This window comes from Rhinatrema bivittatum, chromosome 11, assembly GCF_901001135.1.
Source record: "Rhinatrema bivittatum chromosome 11, aRhiBiv1.1, whole genome shotgun sequence".
Lineage (NCBI taxonomy): Eukaryota > Metazoa > Chordata > Amphibia > Gymnophiona > Rhinatrematidae > Rhinatrema > Rhinatrema bivittatum.
The window spans coordinates 72,128,382-72,145,689 of NC_042625.1; the positions used below are offsets into that span (position 1 = coordinate 72,128,382).

The following is a 17,308-nucleotide window of genomic DNA, read 5'->3' on the forward strand; positions in this document are numbered from 1 at the left end:
GTGTGGGACGTGTACCCGTAATGCTGTGTTTAGCCAGTCTGATTTCTCATCATGAATTAGTTTATGGATGGTACATAGGGTTTTCTATTTAATTCTGTGTTCAATCGGTAACCAATGTAGTTCCGCTAGGGTTTCGGTTATATGGTCCCTCCTCCTTTTTCCGGTTAGTATTCTAGCTGCTGTGTTCTGAAGTATTTGAAGTGGTCTTAACGTAGTATTTGGTAGTCCTAGCAGCAGGGCATTACAGTAATCCGTGCTGGAGAAAATTAGTGCCTGTAGAATTGTTCGGAAATCATTTTGAGTTAGTAGTGGTTTTAGTTTTCTGAGTACCATGAGTTTTGCGTATCCTTCCTTTACTTTTAGTGATATGTGCTGTTTTAGATTGGTAGTCTCTGCCAGAAAGTTTGATGCCTCTGTCTCAGAGCCCCACAGGAATGGACCTTCCTAGATGCCCGGAAAGGATGTTATCCTTATACAGGCACCCTCTTTCTTTTCTAGTGCAGAAAATCCACATGGTGCCAAGTCACCTATTTTACCTGAACCTAGGACCAATCTGAGTGGTGTCCGTGTCTTCAGCATGGAGTGCATGCTCCAAGGCTCACGTTACATACTCTGTATGGAACTGACACATCTATGATGCTGGAACAGAGCACTTCTGTATGTAAGTTTGAGTCCCACTGTGCATTTCATTGCACAGAAAAATTTACCAGTGCAAACTGAGAGCAGAATGCTAGTCTTTGAGAATAGTCAACTCAACTGGTTAACAGCATCTCGAAACTGGCCACTGCTGCAGTTGTGGTGCCAAGCTCTTTTTTAGCCTGGCTGCCAACACTGAGGACAGAAAAATAGCAGAAAAAGATCATATAGCCCATCTAGTCTGCCCATCAGTCTGATTTATGCTGCCCTTAAAATTCCCATTACTTCCTCAGGGATCCCCTTAATTTATTCCATGCTTTCTTGAATTCAAATACAGTTTGTCTCCTCCACTGGGAGGTCATTACATGCATCCATTGCTCTCTCTGTAAAGAAATATTTCCTACATGCTAGTAAAATACCTCACCTCTGTCATACACACAAGATTGACCTTCAAGTATAGAAAGATTACAAATATGGAGACAGAAATTGGAATGGAAACCCAGAAAAAGCCACTCTGCATGCAGTACAAAATTGGAAAAATAGAAACAGAAATATAGCAACTAACATAGTAGTACCAGGATCTGCAGTAATGCACACAAACTAATTCACACAAAGTTACACCTGCATTATGGCATGCACTCAAATGGAACAATCCTACCTATAAAAAGGCAACACTACAAATATTAAACCAGGCCCTAAACATCAATACACCTCCAGTTAGGAAAACAGAAAAAGCTAAGCTGCTATAGATCCCCACACAGAAATAATTGTAAAACTATATGAATAAATGTTTCAAAACAGCTGATGAACAGAACATATAACAATTAAAAACTCTCTTAAAATTCTCCAATAAACTGGGGGAGTGTACCGGGAACCTTGGTACAAAGTGGGGTGGCCGCTCTGATATCCGGCCAGTTGGGAGGCCAGGAGGTGTCCAACTGGAGGGGCTATCGATGTGGTATTTTTCCGATGCCAACTGATGTTTTTTCGATTATTCAATGCCACATCGTTTCCATACATACCTACGCCGATGCCGTCAGTGCTTCCGTCACTCATTGCTCTGCCCGGGTCATTGACTTTTTTTCATATATATTTTTTATGATACCCTCTAGGCCGCCATCAACACAGTCAATACCGACATAGCACCTCCACGTAATGCCCTTGCCTAGACACAGTGCTCCATGCTTTGGGTTCTTATTAAAGCCCCGTATTAGCCTATGACACTACATAGTGCCAGGAGCAGTGCAGGCATGCTGACAGTCATCAGTCGCCATCCAAGACAGCGAGGGCATCAATCTTGGCGCTGGGGAAAGATTGGGCTGAGCACTGTGGCACGCATCGTCACTGACACGGTGACCATCCGCCACAGACGCCGTCTAGCACATCGGTGCTATTCTTCTCGGTGCTGGAGAATGCCCGGGCTGAGCAACATCACTGCCATCGCCACTGTTCTGTAACAGTGCTAGCAGTCCTTGGTGCTCCAGAAACACCGGAACGAGTTCCGAAGAATTCTGCACTGGCGTCACGAGACATCGAGCCGCTGCGATGAGGGCTGGGTTCACAAGCTATTAATTGGCTCCCCTGTTCCTGAGGCGTGCCCCACCACAAAATTACTGTGGTAGTGCCAGCTACGCTCAGCTAGTCTCCTCTATACCTGCGTCACCATACCAGGCATCAGAGTTGAGAAGGCGTCTACGGCCGACAGGCTACCCCTCGACTCCTGAAATCCACGAGCCAGCAATCTTCACCGGCTCGTCCTTCAGTGATCCACGTCGGATGGTAAGTACCCGCTTCTGTGGCATTCCCATTGAGATGTGTTCTCTTATTCGGGCCACATGTTTCGAAAAAAGTTCTAGGTCATGTACCTTTCAAGAACCGTATTTGTGTCACATATCACTATGCCAGCTATGTCAGCCAGAATACCAAGAGAACCTCTCTATCATTTCTTTGGGATTGCATCAGTACATCCTCCCATTTTCAGCAACGGGGATCTGTATTGATTAATACTCTGGCTTCTAGTTCCTAATTCAGAACCAAAGTTCCAGATGGATTCGCTGAACTGCTAAACACGAGATCCAGCAAATACTACCTCGAGTGCAAGTCCACCTCTAAGCCTGACGACAGGTCTCGATGTCTCCTTGTACAGCACACAGAAATGCGGGTACAACTTTTACCGCTCATGCTCCCGTGGGAGATTACATGATATCCTGATTATGTCAGCCCCACCAGTTGGACACATCCTGGTCTCTCAACTTGCCAGATATCAGAGCGGCCACCCCACTTTGTACCAAGGTTTAGGGTACAGTCCCCCAGACGCTACAAAGCGCAGGGGGGGGGGGGGGAGTTCTAACTTCACTATTCTTTCTTTCATCAGAAAGTAGTTACACTCCGCCCATCCTGGACCTCAGAAATATCAACTTTCTTCAGAAAGTGCAGGTAAAATAGTATCTCTCGTCACCATGCTTCCATACCACAGTAAGTAGGTTGCCTCTCTCCTCTATTCTTTCTGTGTGCTTCATGGTGAGTCGTCAATATTACAATCCCAAGCTCTGCCGGTTGCCACAGCTTCGGTAACTTGGGTAATTCATTAAATCACTAGCAGTGACTGCTGTTTCTCTATGGAGTAAAACATCATTTACGCTTTTCCTTGCATGGACAGCTGCATCAGTCAACCAAGCAAGGAGCTCTACCTTCATGACTCACTATAAATCTATTACCTGGGATTGCTATTCACTACCATAAATCCCATATAGCACACTTCTGGACATCAGTCACAACAAACTTCCTGTCCAACAACCGCACAGACATTATGACAAATTCCTATATGTCTCTGCACACATACACCTTAACCTCAGCCCCTCAATTCTTTCATTGTTGGGCCATGGCATTTTTTTCACCATGCATTTACTCATAGGTCTCAAAAAATTGCTATGAGTAAGATTCAGTGAAATTCAATTATCAGTGGACCTAAGCTGTTCAACCGCTATTGTCCCTGATCCATATTGCAGATCTAGAGCCAAAACCTAGACTGGTCCTGCTCATACTCTCATTTACTCAGGGTTGCAGAGTTAGAACTAACATCTTCTCAACCCAATATGCGTCTCTTCCACGCCATGCAGTTTCACATTAACTTCCTGGAGCTTTGAGCCATGAGTTATGCCTTTATGCCTTACAATACTGCCTATGCAGCAAACCTTTGTGCATACAGACAGCATAATGACATTGTGGTATTTCCAACACACAAGCATGCACAACCTCTTAGCTGCTCTGCTAGGAAGCTGTGCAGCTCTACTCTTGGCCCTTGCTCACTCCATGCACCCCCGGGCCACTTATTTAACAGACTTACTGAATGCACTAGCAGACCTTCTCCGCATATGTTTCCATCCTCTTGGATGGTCTTGGATTATGTGTAGCGAGGAATATCTTCTAGCGCTGAGGTCAGCCGAACTTGCCCTCTGCGTCTGAATCAAACCACACGGTGGACAGATTCTACTCCCTACACATGTCTCCAGTGCATTCCCATGGATGCCTTTGCTGCAACAAAGGCCTCTTATATGTGTCTCTTTCGATGCCTCTCATAGCCAGCACCCTTATGCTGCACCGGGACGGGGTTCACTGTTCTCAGACCCACGTCCTGGCCGAGACCAGTATGTTTTCCCTTACTTCTCAATCTATCGCACCAGTAACCAATTCGCCTTCTCACAGGTCATTCTCATATCATGAACTCACTGATGTTCTCAGGTACTGGTAGCGTCTCAAAAACCTTCTACACAAAAATCTTACCATTCAAAATGGCATGATTTACCATGTGTCGTAGGAAAAAAAAAGGGGTTTTACCCCCCCTTATTTTTACACCACTCTTTTTTTTTTCTCTTACTCCCTTGGATTCTGCTCACCAGACATCCTCTACATGGGTATGCCTCGATTCCAATTGGCAAACCACTTGGGAGTGGGGATACCTGATTACCGGTTCAACCCCTTCAGAGTCAGCTTACCATGGGTTATCCACTGATTAAGCCACCTCTATTTTTACTGGTTACGGAATGGGGCCTATATATTAGTGCTTACAAGACTCATGCGTTCCCCGTTCGATCCTTGCCATTCCTCTCACATAACAGTCTGCAATGGGAAATTCTTTCCCTCGTAGTCATCACTTCTGCCAACAGGGTCAGTGAGTTCCACACCTTGTTACATACTCACCTGACCCTCCATTCCTCCGTGACTGAGTGGTTTTACATACTCAACCACATATCGTCCTTAAGGTAGAGGCAGCATCTCACCTTACTCAGAATATACTCTGTCCACTTTTTCCCAACACCTCTCTCACCAGAGCGAGAGGGTTTTCCACTCCTTGGATTGTAAAAGTGCACTTGCATTCTATCCAGACCACACTACACTCCATAGAACTTACACCTAACTCTTTCCTCCTGTGGAAAAAGCCAAGCTGCGAGTTCCAGTGGGCAAACAGACCTATTCCTCCTAATTGACAGTCTGTATCTTTTTCCTACTAACAAGCAGGCATTTCACTACAACACAGTGTAACCACACTCTGTTAGGGCCATACCAGCCTCAATAACTCACCTTCAGCCAATGCCGCTTGTACATATTTGTAAAGCTGCGGCCTTGAGCTCGCTCCATCCCTTCGCAGCCCATTATCGCTTACATAAGATTGGCCGGCATGCTTCCATGTTTGGCCAGTCCTTCTACTCCTCTTCTGTTCGGTTTAATTGCCCAACATCCTTCCACCAACCCATTAAGGGTTTCAGGATGCCCTCCTTACCAAATTCCATCCCGACGTTGCGCCTTTTGCACATCTTGGGTGCATTGGATACACTCTCGGACATCCTCAGCTCGGTGCTCACCCATATGTGAGGACTACCATCCTGCTTGTCCTGTGAGAAAGCAAGTGTTGCTTACCTGTAACAGATGTTCTCACAGGACAGCAGGATGTTAGCCCTCACGAAACCCACTCTCCACCCCACGGAGTTAGGTCTACATACGTTTTATTTTAGTTTCGCTTGCGCTTTTTGCTATAAGACGAGACTGAGGGGCGACACCTGTGGTCACAGGGATAATTGCAGGCTGAGTATGCTCAGTGCACTCAATGTGCCAGCGTCAGTCAAAGCTTTATAGAAACTTTGACAAACATTTTCCGTAGCGGGGCTCAGTCCACTGACATCACCCATATGTGAGGACTAACATCCTGCTGTCCTGTGAGAACACTTGTTACAGGTAAGCAACACTTGCTAAAGCAGGGCTTCTCAACCCAGTCCTCGGGACACATAACCAGTCAGGTTTTCAGGATATCCACAGTGAATATGCATGAGAGATTTGCATGCACTGTCTCCATTGTATGGAAATCTATCTCATGTATATTCACTGTGGATATCCTGAAAATCTGACTGGTTAGATGTGCCCTGAGGACTAGATTGAGAAGCACTGCCATAAAGGAATAGATGCACTGCTTCCTAATTAAGACAAAAGCTTCCTAGTTCTGCCTTTATGGATATCTTAACTTTTTTGTTTATACCTCTTTATAAATCTCCTGCTAAAATGATTGCAAATCCTTTTGGTATAAAGATGAGCAGAATTTCTTATAAAAAGTGATTAGTTTTTATAAAATGCAATCAAAGTTCTCATGGATTTAATAGACGTATCAGCACTGTGGGGTTAAGAAAAGTAACTTGCTCACTCTCTCTCCCCCCTACCCGCTTCCACCCAAAAATGCTTTTAAGTTTTGACAAGTTGTCTACTTTCCTCCCTCCTGTATGATTCAGACTGGGCTGTATCTGGATGTTAATTCTTTCCTGTGTGCACAAAATACTTATTTGGTGATGACTTGCTTTTGAAATGTATATAGTAATCCTGTTAACTTTTTTTTCCTTTTTTAGATGAGAATGGTGGCTATGACCCTCTGCATCCTGCCACTCACCATTCAACAACAGGTATTGCATTTTTTATATAATTTTTGCAGTTGAACACACTCTAGTTGAAGTGTAGGTTATACCTATGCTCTTGTTACCAGTTTTTTGTTAATTTTGAATGATTCATTTTTGTAATCTAGGTAAGAACTTAGCTAGATAAGTGGTGGTAGCTGAATACCTGGCCATGTTTAACAACCATCAGTTATGCAGATAAATACTTATCTGGCTAAGTGGTAGTGTCATCAGTACTCACTGGACCCATTCACTTGCAAACCAAACGAGTTGCTTCGTTACTTTTTCTCCTTTTACTCCATGGGACTCAGTATTTCATCAGTAGTATCTCAGTGCTATAGCAGCTTTCCATGCCCATGTGGAGGGAAAACCAGTCTCCCATTCATCCTTTTATGTGTCAGTTCATGAAAGGCTTATGGCATATAAGGCCTTCTGTAGCCAAACCACCAGTGCCATGGAATCGGTATGGTACTGGCCCAGCTTATGAAGCCAACTTCAAACTGTTGGAGTCTACTCCCTTGAAATTCCTCGCATGAAAAGTGTTCCTAGATAGGACTGTCTGCCAGAAGAGTCTGAGCTTCAGATATTGGTACATTACTCACCATATATGCATTTCTTCCATAATAGGGTGGTTCTCTGGATGCAACCCAACTTTTTGCCAAAAGCAGTGACGCTTTTCCATATAAATCAAGCTGTTACGTTACCCAAGGCTTTTCAAGGCCGCATGTATGTGAAGGAGAAAAGGCCCTTCATTCACTGTTAGAGGGCCTTGGTTTACTATCAAAAGAGAACTCCATCACGTCATCAGGCCTCATAACTATTCATTCCTTATGATCCTAACCATTTGGCATAGCAGTTGCCAAGCACACTTTTGTCCAGCTGGCCTGTAGATTATATTGTACATTATGCTCTGGCTGGCCTTCAGATTAGACTCTTAAGGCTTATCAGATGAGAGCTGTGGCTGCATCAGTGGCTCATCTGCAAATCGGGCTTATCGAGAGTATCCGCAAAGATACACCTTCATGTCCTATTACTGTCTGGACAATCTATCAAGAAGTGACAACAAATGTGGACAAGCAATTTTGTGCAGGTTGTTTACCCAGTATCTCCATGGTGGGGTCTGGGTTGCTTTTTCAGTAAGTGCTCTGCTGCAACCCTCTGCTTGGGACTCCTCATATGTCATAGCTAATTCAGTCCTGCTTGTTGACCAGAGAAAGCAAATTTGCTTATCGTAAATGGTGTTCGCCATAGACAGAAGGATGAATTAGCCATGCTTAACACATGCCTACCTCTCTGGAGAATAGACTGCTCAGCTAAAGCTCAGCTCTGCAATCCAACTAAGAAACTCATGATGTAGCATTTGTGCAGGATCTTACATACATAGAGCAAAAGCTGTATGAACCAAGAAGGATCTGTTTGGCACCATCAGATTTCTCCCATATGTCATGTTTATCTATGGAGAACATAATTTGATAAGCAAATTTGCATTTCACCTGGGAATTTTTTCACCCTGTTTTTATATCTTCTCTCACTTTAGTCCAGTCATTTTAGTGATAAGTCTTCAGCGAGGGGCCCCCACATCCGGGCTCCTTCTGGAAATCTGCAGCTATGGTCCCTAAATCTGGCCACTAGGTGCTGCAATTGTGCAGTTAATATGGCTCCCTTTCCCCACCACCAGGCACTTTGAACACTGCATCCACACCATTTCCAGCCACCCCAGGATGGGGAAGTTGTTTAAGACCTGAGTCAGGAATTAACACAGGTCTTTCCACATGGTAAGCCCAAAACAAATTTTAACAGAGAGAAAAGCAATATTTATAGTAAGAAGGCAGACAAGTCCTACAAATTGCAGGTTAGATATCATTAGACTTTTTAAAATTGAGGTACATAATCTGAGTGTTTTTTTCTGAGGACAAGCAGTATGGCAATCCTCATCTGGAGCCCAGCCCAGAACTGATGTCAGTTTCTAGAACTTTGTACCTCACAGAAAATCCCAGCATGCCCATTGCACCATACATCCACATGGGGGCCCCTTCAGTCTCTCTTCTGCAGAGCTCACCAATCCTGCTTTTATTTCTTTGCCTTTGAGTAGTTTTTCACAGGTTTGTTCATCATGGGGCCCCACGGTTTTGTTTCATTTCCTAGTAGTTCCTAAGTTTTCTTTCCTTGGTGCTGGGTTGGAGCGCCATCTGTGTCTGGGCATCTGTCTGCTGTCATAGAATTCAATTTTTGCCTCCCTAGTTTTCAGCGATGCCCTCTGTGTACCAGGGACATGTCTATCGAAGATCACCATGATAGATGTCTCCTGTGCCGGGGGGCATCGCATGACATCTGTAGGTGTTTGCTGTGCACGACCATGACCTTGAGGGAACAAATGTCTTGGCTGGAATCATGGATAAGTATTTCAGGTACCAGCAGGACAGACCAATCAGCATCAGAGGCATAGTCAAAGGACCACAATGTATTTTTCACACATTTACGAGAGTCTGTTCCTGCATTTATGATGGTGCTATAGCATTATAGTGCTCTCTCGTAATTAATAATTCCAAGTCTGAGGCAATGCTGGTGGAGCACTTGAATAGATTCCATCTGGCAGAGGAGGGATTTAAGTATCGGGGGATATAGATCCCGAAAGATCTAAGTTGTTCACCACTACCTATTTCCTAGCATGTAGACAGATGGACTTGGGACCAGTGGGTTATGCTCCCCTGCCAGCAGATGGAGATGAAGCAAGCTGACATCGCAATATATAAACTCCTGCAGTGACCCAAGCCTGCTAGTATTCTCCGTCTCAGGAGATGGTGGACATGCATCTCACTATGGGGATTGCTGTGAATTTTGGAAAGAGAATTTTAAATTGAGAAATGAAAGCCCCACTCTCCCGTGATACCTAAAGGTCCCTCCCCCATTCGAAATTCCTGAGGTGATTTCCATGATCCCTCAGAGGTGTGACTTGATCCGGTAGCCAGTTCCTGGCATGAATTGCTTGTGCGGCTGAAAGGCAGCGGGTGCAGGAGGCTGAGTGTGGCGGTGTTAGCAATTGCCTTCTTCCCCCACAGCCAGCGACAGTCTCTGTACTCATCTGGTACACGCTAAGCTTGAGTAAGCTATATAAAAAAAAAAATTTTCACTTAGGTCTAAAACCCCTTAACTGTCTTTCTTCGGTCTCCGTGCCCGGCGCACCATATCGACATCGTTCCCACTCCCGTTGGGGTTAAGGGATCTGGGCAACCTGGCGGGTTGAGTGGTCCCAGTGGACTAGGCCCCGCATTCAGGCTTTTCTCTGCACACTGCGTGATGGCTGTGGCGGCATTTTTACGCATCCTATACATGTCTTACTGCCCCCTACTTGGATGTGTGTCAGTTCTGCGCAACTTTTGTACACACAAATTTTTTTAACATGGAAATCCGCTCTAGCTAGGTGGACTAGTTGGCATGCGCCTTGCCATGCTTATTTCAGGGGTGCCTGAAATTTGTGCGTGCATTTTTTCCAATGCGAGTTTTTTAAATGCACAGTTACTGCTGCTCATGGTGCCGGTAAACAAGAAGCCTAAGTGCCTCTCTCTTTGTGTTGCCTGTCATATTAGGGCTTCTCAGCCTGACCTGTCTTTCCTCATGCCAGCGCTGTTCGGATACACAGGGAGAATTGTCTTCCTCTGATTTTGCTAAGCCTGGATCTTCATGCTCTGATGATGGCCTAGTTTCTGCATTGACTGAAAGTGCACCAGATCTTGCTACTCCCTTGATTGGCTGTTCCAAAGGGAGATGACAGTTCAGTTGGGCCTGCTGGAGTACCTTTGGGGTTTGGTCTGGATCTGGCTGCTTTTTCATGGGTGGAATGGTTTTTTGTTTTGTTTTGGGGTTTTTTCAGGGTTTACAAGCCTCCACTTCGCCCACACCTGTCAGGTCAGATCCTCAGCTGGTGGCCCCTCTTTCTTCCAATCCTACGGTTAATCGTTGTGGCACGCTTCAGTTCACTGCAGGTATCCCAGGTGGGGAACTGGATGGCACGGTTGAGGCGGATCCTGATTCTTTGGAAGATGGGGAAATTCCTCCTGGTTTGAAGCCATATCGAACCATGTTGTGATTCTTTCATAAAGATGAACAACCGGCCCCGATTTCCCAGACTTCGAAGATGCTGGGAGTACCTGGGGCAACCTCCAACCTGTGTTGGAGCAGAGAGAGAATCCCATTTTTGTTTCCTTATGTAAAGCCTCTTGCTTTTTTCCTATTATGGAAGCCCTTCAAGAATTGATTGGGATACCCGGAGGTGAGTTTCAAAGGGGGGTCGGGCATTGGAAGGCCTATACCCTCTGGATCCAGCTGTGAAGGAATGTTTGCATTTTCCCAAAGTGGATGTACTTGTCTGCGCCATCTTTAAATGGATGACTATCCCCATGGAGGGAAGAAGTGGCCTTGAAGGATGTGTATGATCAGCAGATTGAGTCTATCCTTAAGCAGGCCTTTGATGCAATGGCTTTGACCTTCCAGATTGCTTCCTATTGTGCTCTTGTGGCACGTTCTTGCTTGCTTCTCTTTCAGGAGGTGGATGATTCGGGGGTGCATTCCAGAGCAGTTATGGAACCCACAGCCACCTCTTTGGAAGACATGGGCTGTGATTTGGCCCATACCTTGGCCAGAGGAGTGGCTTCAGTGGTGGCAGCCAGACGTCAGCTATGGTTGCGAAATTGGTCAGCTGACATCTTCAAGGCTAATCTTATGAAAATGCCATTTAAAGGCTCACTCCTGTTTGGGAGTGAGTTGGAAAAGCTGTCCAGTAAGTAGGGCAAATCTCCAGTTCCCCAGTACAGGAGGATAAGCAATTACCACGTCCCTTTTCTGTGAGGGGGTCTTCTCAGAGGCTCAGTGTCTCGTCCCTACAGGAATCCGACTTTCCAGAAGACTCGACCTTTTGGTAGGTCTCAGTCCTTTCGGCCCCATCAGTCCAAGAGAGGAGCAACCTCAGGCAGCCAGTCCCGAGCTTCCCAATGAAGGTTTGCCGACCCACCTTGGGAAGAGGAGCTAGAGGGACATCTATCTCTTATCGGAGGTGGGTCGAGATCACATCAGATCAATGGATCCTGGAAGTAATACGGGAAAGCTATGTGCTGGAATCTTGCAGCATTCCTCAGGACATGTTCATGGTGCCTTCTTGTCACTCCCCACAGAAGAAGCAGGCTTCTGAGGCTCCAATAGCTGTGAGCTGTGGTTTCCATACCTGCATCTCAGGAAAATACAGGGCGCTGTTCTATTTATTTTGTTGTGCCCAAGAAGGAAGGTTTCTTTTGTCCCGTCCTGGATCTCAAGAGTGTCAGTCATCTGTGAGTGACTCATTTTTGCATGGAAACCTGGTGCTCTGATGGCTGTACAGTCGGGAGAATTTATGACCTCCCTGGATCTGTCCAAGGCTTACCTTCATATTCCCATCCATTTGGAACACTGTTTTCTGTCCTTTGTAATGCTGGATCACCATTATCCGTTTTGGGTGCTGCCCTTTGGTTTAGCCACCACCCGAAGAACATTTTCTAAAGTCATGGTGGCTGTTGCCGTGGCATTCAGAAGAGATGGGATCCTGGTGCACCCATACTTGGACAACTGGATGATTCAAGCCAAGTCTTTGGAAGAAAGCAGCTGGGTGACCAAGAAGGTGATCTCCCTGCTGCAGGAGCTTGGTTGAGTGGTGAACCTGGGCAAGAGCAGTCTTAGATCTTTTCAGTCACTGGAAAATCTGAGTGGTTTGACATGAGGCTGGGCAACGTCTTTCTGCTGGACACACAGATCCAAAAGTTGATGTCTCAGGTGTGTTGGTTGGTGAACACTATCCGCCCGACAGTGTGGAGCTATCTATAGGTGCTCAGTTTGATGGCAGAAACCCTGGAAGTAGTGCTGTGGGTGAGGGCACAAATGTGTCTTATTCAGCACTTACTGCTGTCTTGTTGGAACCCGCAGTCTCAGGACTATTCGGTTCGTTTCCACTTGCCATTTGGAGGTCTGTCATCTAGAGTGGATTCAGGAGGTACATCTGAGGCAGGGAGGTTCCTTATCCTCCCCACACTGGTTAGTGATCACGACAGATGCGAGTCTCCAAGGTTGGGGAGTTCACTGTCAGGAACTAATGGCCTCAGTTTCCTGCCCTCTGCTGCCAACTGTTTGTGTTCATGGTCCTCCTGTGGGGATATGGATCCCAGGGGATTACTGGTAAGTGTTAATCTGGTACCTATGTTACTTGAGTTTAGGGTTTATTGTTGGTTGAGTACAGTTATGGTTGACTGTTTTTAATAAAAATTTTTCTAGTCTGTCCACAGTTGCTTTTGAAGAGAATACTGGCAGGCTGGGGTCACTGCAGGAGTTTTATATACTGTGATGTCAGCTTGCTCCATCTCCATCTGCTGGGAGGGGAGCATAACCCACTTGTCCTGAGTCCATCTATCTACACTAAAGAAAACAAAATTATCAGATAAGTAATTTCTCCATTATAAATAAAATAGTTGTTAAGGTGGACCCTTTTTCCTATATTCATGGTTGGGTAGAGTAAATATAGTTAAGATGGTTATTCTCCCAAAGCTGCTATACCCTTTCATGCATGTTCCATGCCATATTAATATTTTTTCCATACTGGAAGGGCAAATCCTTAGTCAACTGTGGCAGGGTGGGCCTGCCTGGATTAAATATACAGAATTGACTAAATCTCAAAGGGAGGAAGGGGTAGTCTTCCTAGATTTGCAGTTATATTACTGGGCTGCATAGCTAGTCTGCCTTAGAATCTGGGAATGGCTTTCACTAGAGCAGGGCTGTACAGAAGGCTTCAGTCGTGTGGCACTTCATTTGGCCCCCATTTCAGTAGCCTACAGGGCAGTGAGTAGAACCAACCTGCTTGTAGTCCATATTCTTAAACCTTGGCACATAGCTAATAAGAAACTTGGGACTTCTATTATAGAACAGTCTTATGTTTTCTTTAATAACCCCCCCCCCCCCCCTTTGACTTTCACAGGCAACCTTCTCAGTAGATATGATGGACTGGGAAGAGAAGGGCTTAAAGTTTTTGGGTTAAGTCCTTCTCTGTTTGGTGACTGAATTTAGTTTCCATTCATTCTCACTATTTATATCTCCGGTTAAGAAGAGATATTACTATGCAAGGGGTGGATGAGGATACAGAGAAATGTGATGGGTTAGAGGGACTTCTTTTGTTGTAAAAAGGGAGGCAAACATTTGATTAAAAAGTTTATTTGTGTATTGGTAATGAGGCAAGAGCAAAGGTGACATCACCAAATGTAATTAGCTCTTGGTATAGAAATTTTCAGGTAGAGCTGGATTGAAAGCAAATGGCAGGTAGCTACCTCAATTTCTGTTTGTACCAAAAGCAGAGGACTTAAGTTGTTAAAATCAAACAAATTGCACACCAATATTTTTTTGCTAAATTTAGTTCTTGTAGGCCTGACTGTTGGTGTGGATGTGGGGAGGTGGATCATTACCAGGTGTGGTGAGAATACCTCCTTTTTGGAGTGTTCTGGAAGCAATATTTGAATTATATTCTGCAAATTTGTGGGAGATCCCTACACCTAAGGATCTCTGTATTTGCCTACTGAACTTTTAGTAGGACAGCTCAAGTATGCAAGGGCATAGGAAGCTTAGCAACTAGCTGCTGCATACTGGATTTCTCACCTTTGCGCATATGTGGAAGCAAGCTCCTAGTTTATATATAGAAACACACAAACATAGAAATGACAGCAGAAAAGGACCAGTCTGCCCAGAAAGCTTATGGTAGTATCTGCTGCACTGTGCAGGTTACTTCCATACTTAACAGATTCCAAGACTGTAAAGGTTGGGCCCTCTGTTGCTGTTTGAATCCAATTCCCCATTACCCCTTGCTGTTGAAGCAGAGAGTGATGATGCATTAACAATATGAAGGTTTATTGGTTAAGGGTAGTAACCGCCACACCAGCAAGTTACCCCCATGCACTCATTTCTTCATTTCCATCCTGTAGTCTTTAGGGATCCACAGTGTTTATCCCATGTGCCTTTGAATTCTTTCACTGTTTCTTCTTCACCACCTCCTCCAGAAGGGCATTCCACCCCCCTTTCCATGAAGAAATATTTCCTGATATTTGCTCAGTCATTTTCCCTGGAGTTTCATTTCGTGACACCCTAGTTCTACTGATTTCTTTCTATCGGAAAAAGTTTGTAGATTATGCATCATTAAAATCTTTCAGGTATCTGAAGGTCTGTATCATATCTCCCCTGTACCTCCTTTTCAAGTGTATACATATTCAGATCCTTCACCTACAGACCCCAAACCATTTTGTTCACTCTTCTCTGAACTGCTTCCATCCTGTCTTTTGTCCCTTTTGAGATACATACTCCAGAACTGAACACAGTACTCAAAGTGAGGCCTCACCAAAAACCTGTACAAGAGCATTATCACCTCAGTTTTCTTACTAGTTCTTCCTCTCTATGCAGCCCAGCATTCTTCTGGCTTTAGCTATCATCTTACCACATTGCTTTATCTTCAGATTTCCCAACACTATTACCCCAAGATCCCTCTCTTGGTCCTTGCACATCAATCTTTCATCTCCCATCACATACAGCTCTTTTGGTTTACCACACCCCAGACGCATGACTGCACGTCTTGGCATTGAATCCCAGCTGAAGAATCCAACGAGGAAGGACAACACAATTATTAATGCCCTTTATAACTTAAAATGTTTTGTATGTCAGGCAAATGTGTCAGCATACTAACATAGTTAACAGAAGCTTCAAGGTTCCCCGATATGGGCTGTGTTTCGAAAAACTGCTTCAGGAGGGAACCCCGAACACCCAAAAAGTGTTTAGGAGACAAATTATATCGATATTGAAAAGCAGGCAAGGGTTAAAAATGTAAAAGAATACTAGTTAATCAGCTTTACCAACTCTTTTAGATTTTAATTCAGGATAAATCAGCACTAATCTGATCAGGAATGTGAGAAAAGGCTAACAAGACAGTAGGGTCAGGCCTTTGCCTGGCTCTTCCAGTTCAAAGAAAGCAATGGGTTCTCCCTCTGACATCAGCATTGAGTAAAGACTGAGAAGTACCGGCATCTGTTTCAATCGCTGGGACAATGACAGTAGTCAATCCCCCCCTAAAGCTGTCCTGTAAAGAGGAGAGCTCTTCCTCATCAATGGTCGGGAATTGCATCAGTCTCCAAGGGTCCAGGAGTTAGCCACTGTTACACCAACTTTCTCCCAAATGATGTTGGCATCAGCTATCTTTGAATAGTTTTTGCCAAAAGATCCAGCAGGCCTTGGACAAGGTACTGCAAGCAAGGCCAATACAAGAGTATTTGGCACCCTAGGTGAACCTTTGGTCATTCACCAACCCTCCTCCCACCTTGCCTTGAGCACAGCTCTCCCTCCTAGCAGCAATGGCTCCAGCGCAGCACTCATCTTTGATGGTATTGGTTCTGGCACAGCACCCTTTTGGGCCTTGTGCTGGCAGGGTTTTGCCACCTCCAAAATATTGGTGCTCTAAACAACCGCCTAGTTTGCCTAATGGAAGCACCAGCCCTGATTACAAGGCTTCAGTGTTCTGGCATTAGGACCAATGCAAGTTGTTTGAGCCACTGCTAGAGTCCCTCCAGCTTTTGGTGGCTTTGCATAAGCAATGATGCTGGTAACTAGAGGAGAACAAGAGACTGGCCTCCCCAATAGTGATCTCTGGCCCATCAGGAGAGGAAGCTTCCCTGAGGCACTGGAGTTCTTCAGGTTACAGGCCCAAGCAGATTATTGTGCCTCTCTGAAGCTTTTTCTGCAGAACGTGAACAGTCTTTCTTCTCCCCTGTCTACCAGTCAGGGTCCAACATTGTATTTTCCTGGGGGTTCAGCTATAGATCTGCAGATGCCTTTGAAGAGGAAGAATTGAAGAGTCTTCTCCTTACCTGGAAAGAAGGAAGTCCTCCTGAGGATATCTCCTTAATTGGTTTCATTAGGATAGTGGAGGCCATTCCCTTTACTTTGATGGAGGATGAGACAAGATGCTGGATGACGTTTGGTTCATGGAGCCCCCTAAGGAGATCATGGTAGTCCCAGTTCCTGAAATCTTTCAGGTGGTATAAATGAGTATGTGGGGGAAATCCCCTCTGTGGCTCCTGTCAACAAGAAGGCAGATATGATTTATCTCATGCCATACATGTGGTAGCTGCCTTCTTTTTTTTTTTTTAAGTTGATTCTGCTGTCAAGGGACAAAAGGACTGAGGGCTCTGAGCCCCCGGGGAAGGATTCTAGAACATTGAACACGCTTGGGAGTAAAGTGATTCAGGGAGCTATGCTAAATGCCTGCATAGCCTCCCACCAGCTCTTTATGGGCTAGTACATGCAGGACTTAATGAAGCAGATGCAGAAAATGGCCTAGCAGCTTCCTTAAACAGCACAACATCCACCAGTCGCTGATGAATGGAAAAGAGAATGGAGTGTGGGAAAACACATGGGTTGCTCAACCTTTGTGTTCAAGATTGCAAGCCTCAGATCTTTGACATGAGGTGCAGGAAATGTGGACATGTCTTGTATGGGAGAGAATTTCTTCAGAGAGTGAAGGAAGCAGTGGTGCAGATTTGTGAGCACTATGCAGTTAGTCAGCAGCTCTCCTCTTCCAGACAGTATCAGAGCATGGGGCAGGGAAGGCAATTCTATTCTCCATTCCCTCAGTCCCGAATGCAACAGACCCCCCTCATGCCTTCCAAGGCAGGAATGGGCCCTAAGCTGCA

General features: G+C 45.2%; 1 protein-coding gene across 4 annotated transcripts in view; it reads left to right on the plus strand.

Moving 5' to 3' along the window:
• The window catches only part of SPINT2 (serine peptidase inhibitor, Kunitz type 2), a 118,990-nt gene that overhangs the window by 62,549 nt on the left and 39,133 nt on the right, over window positions 1-17,308 (plus strand). For all 4 annotated transcript variants that reach the window (XM_029619511.1, XM_029619512.1, XM_029619514.1 and 1 more), the window contains one exon: window positions 6,528-6,581. In XM_029619511.1, the coding sequence (XP_029475371.1) occupies window positions 6,528-6,581 (54 nt within the window). The remainder of the gene's footprint in view (window positions 1-6,527; window positions 6,582-17,308) is intronic.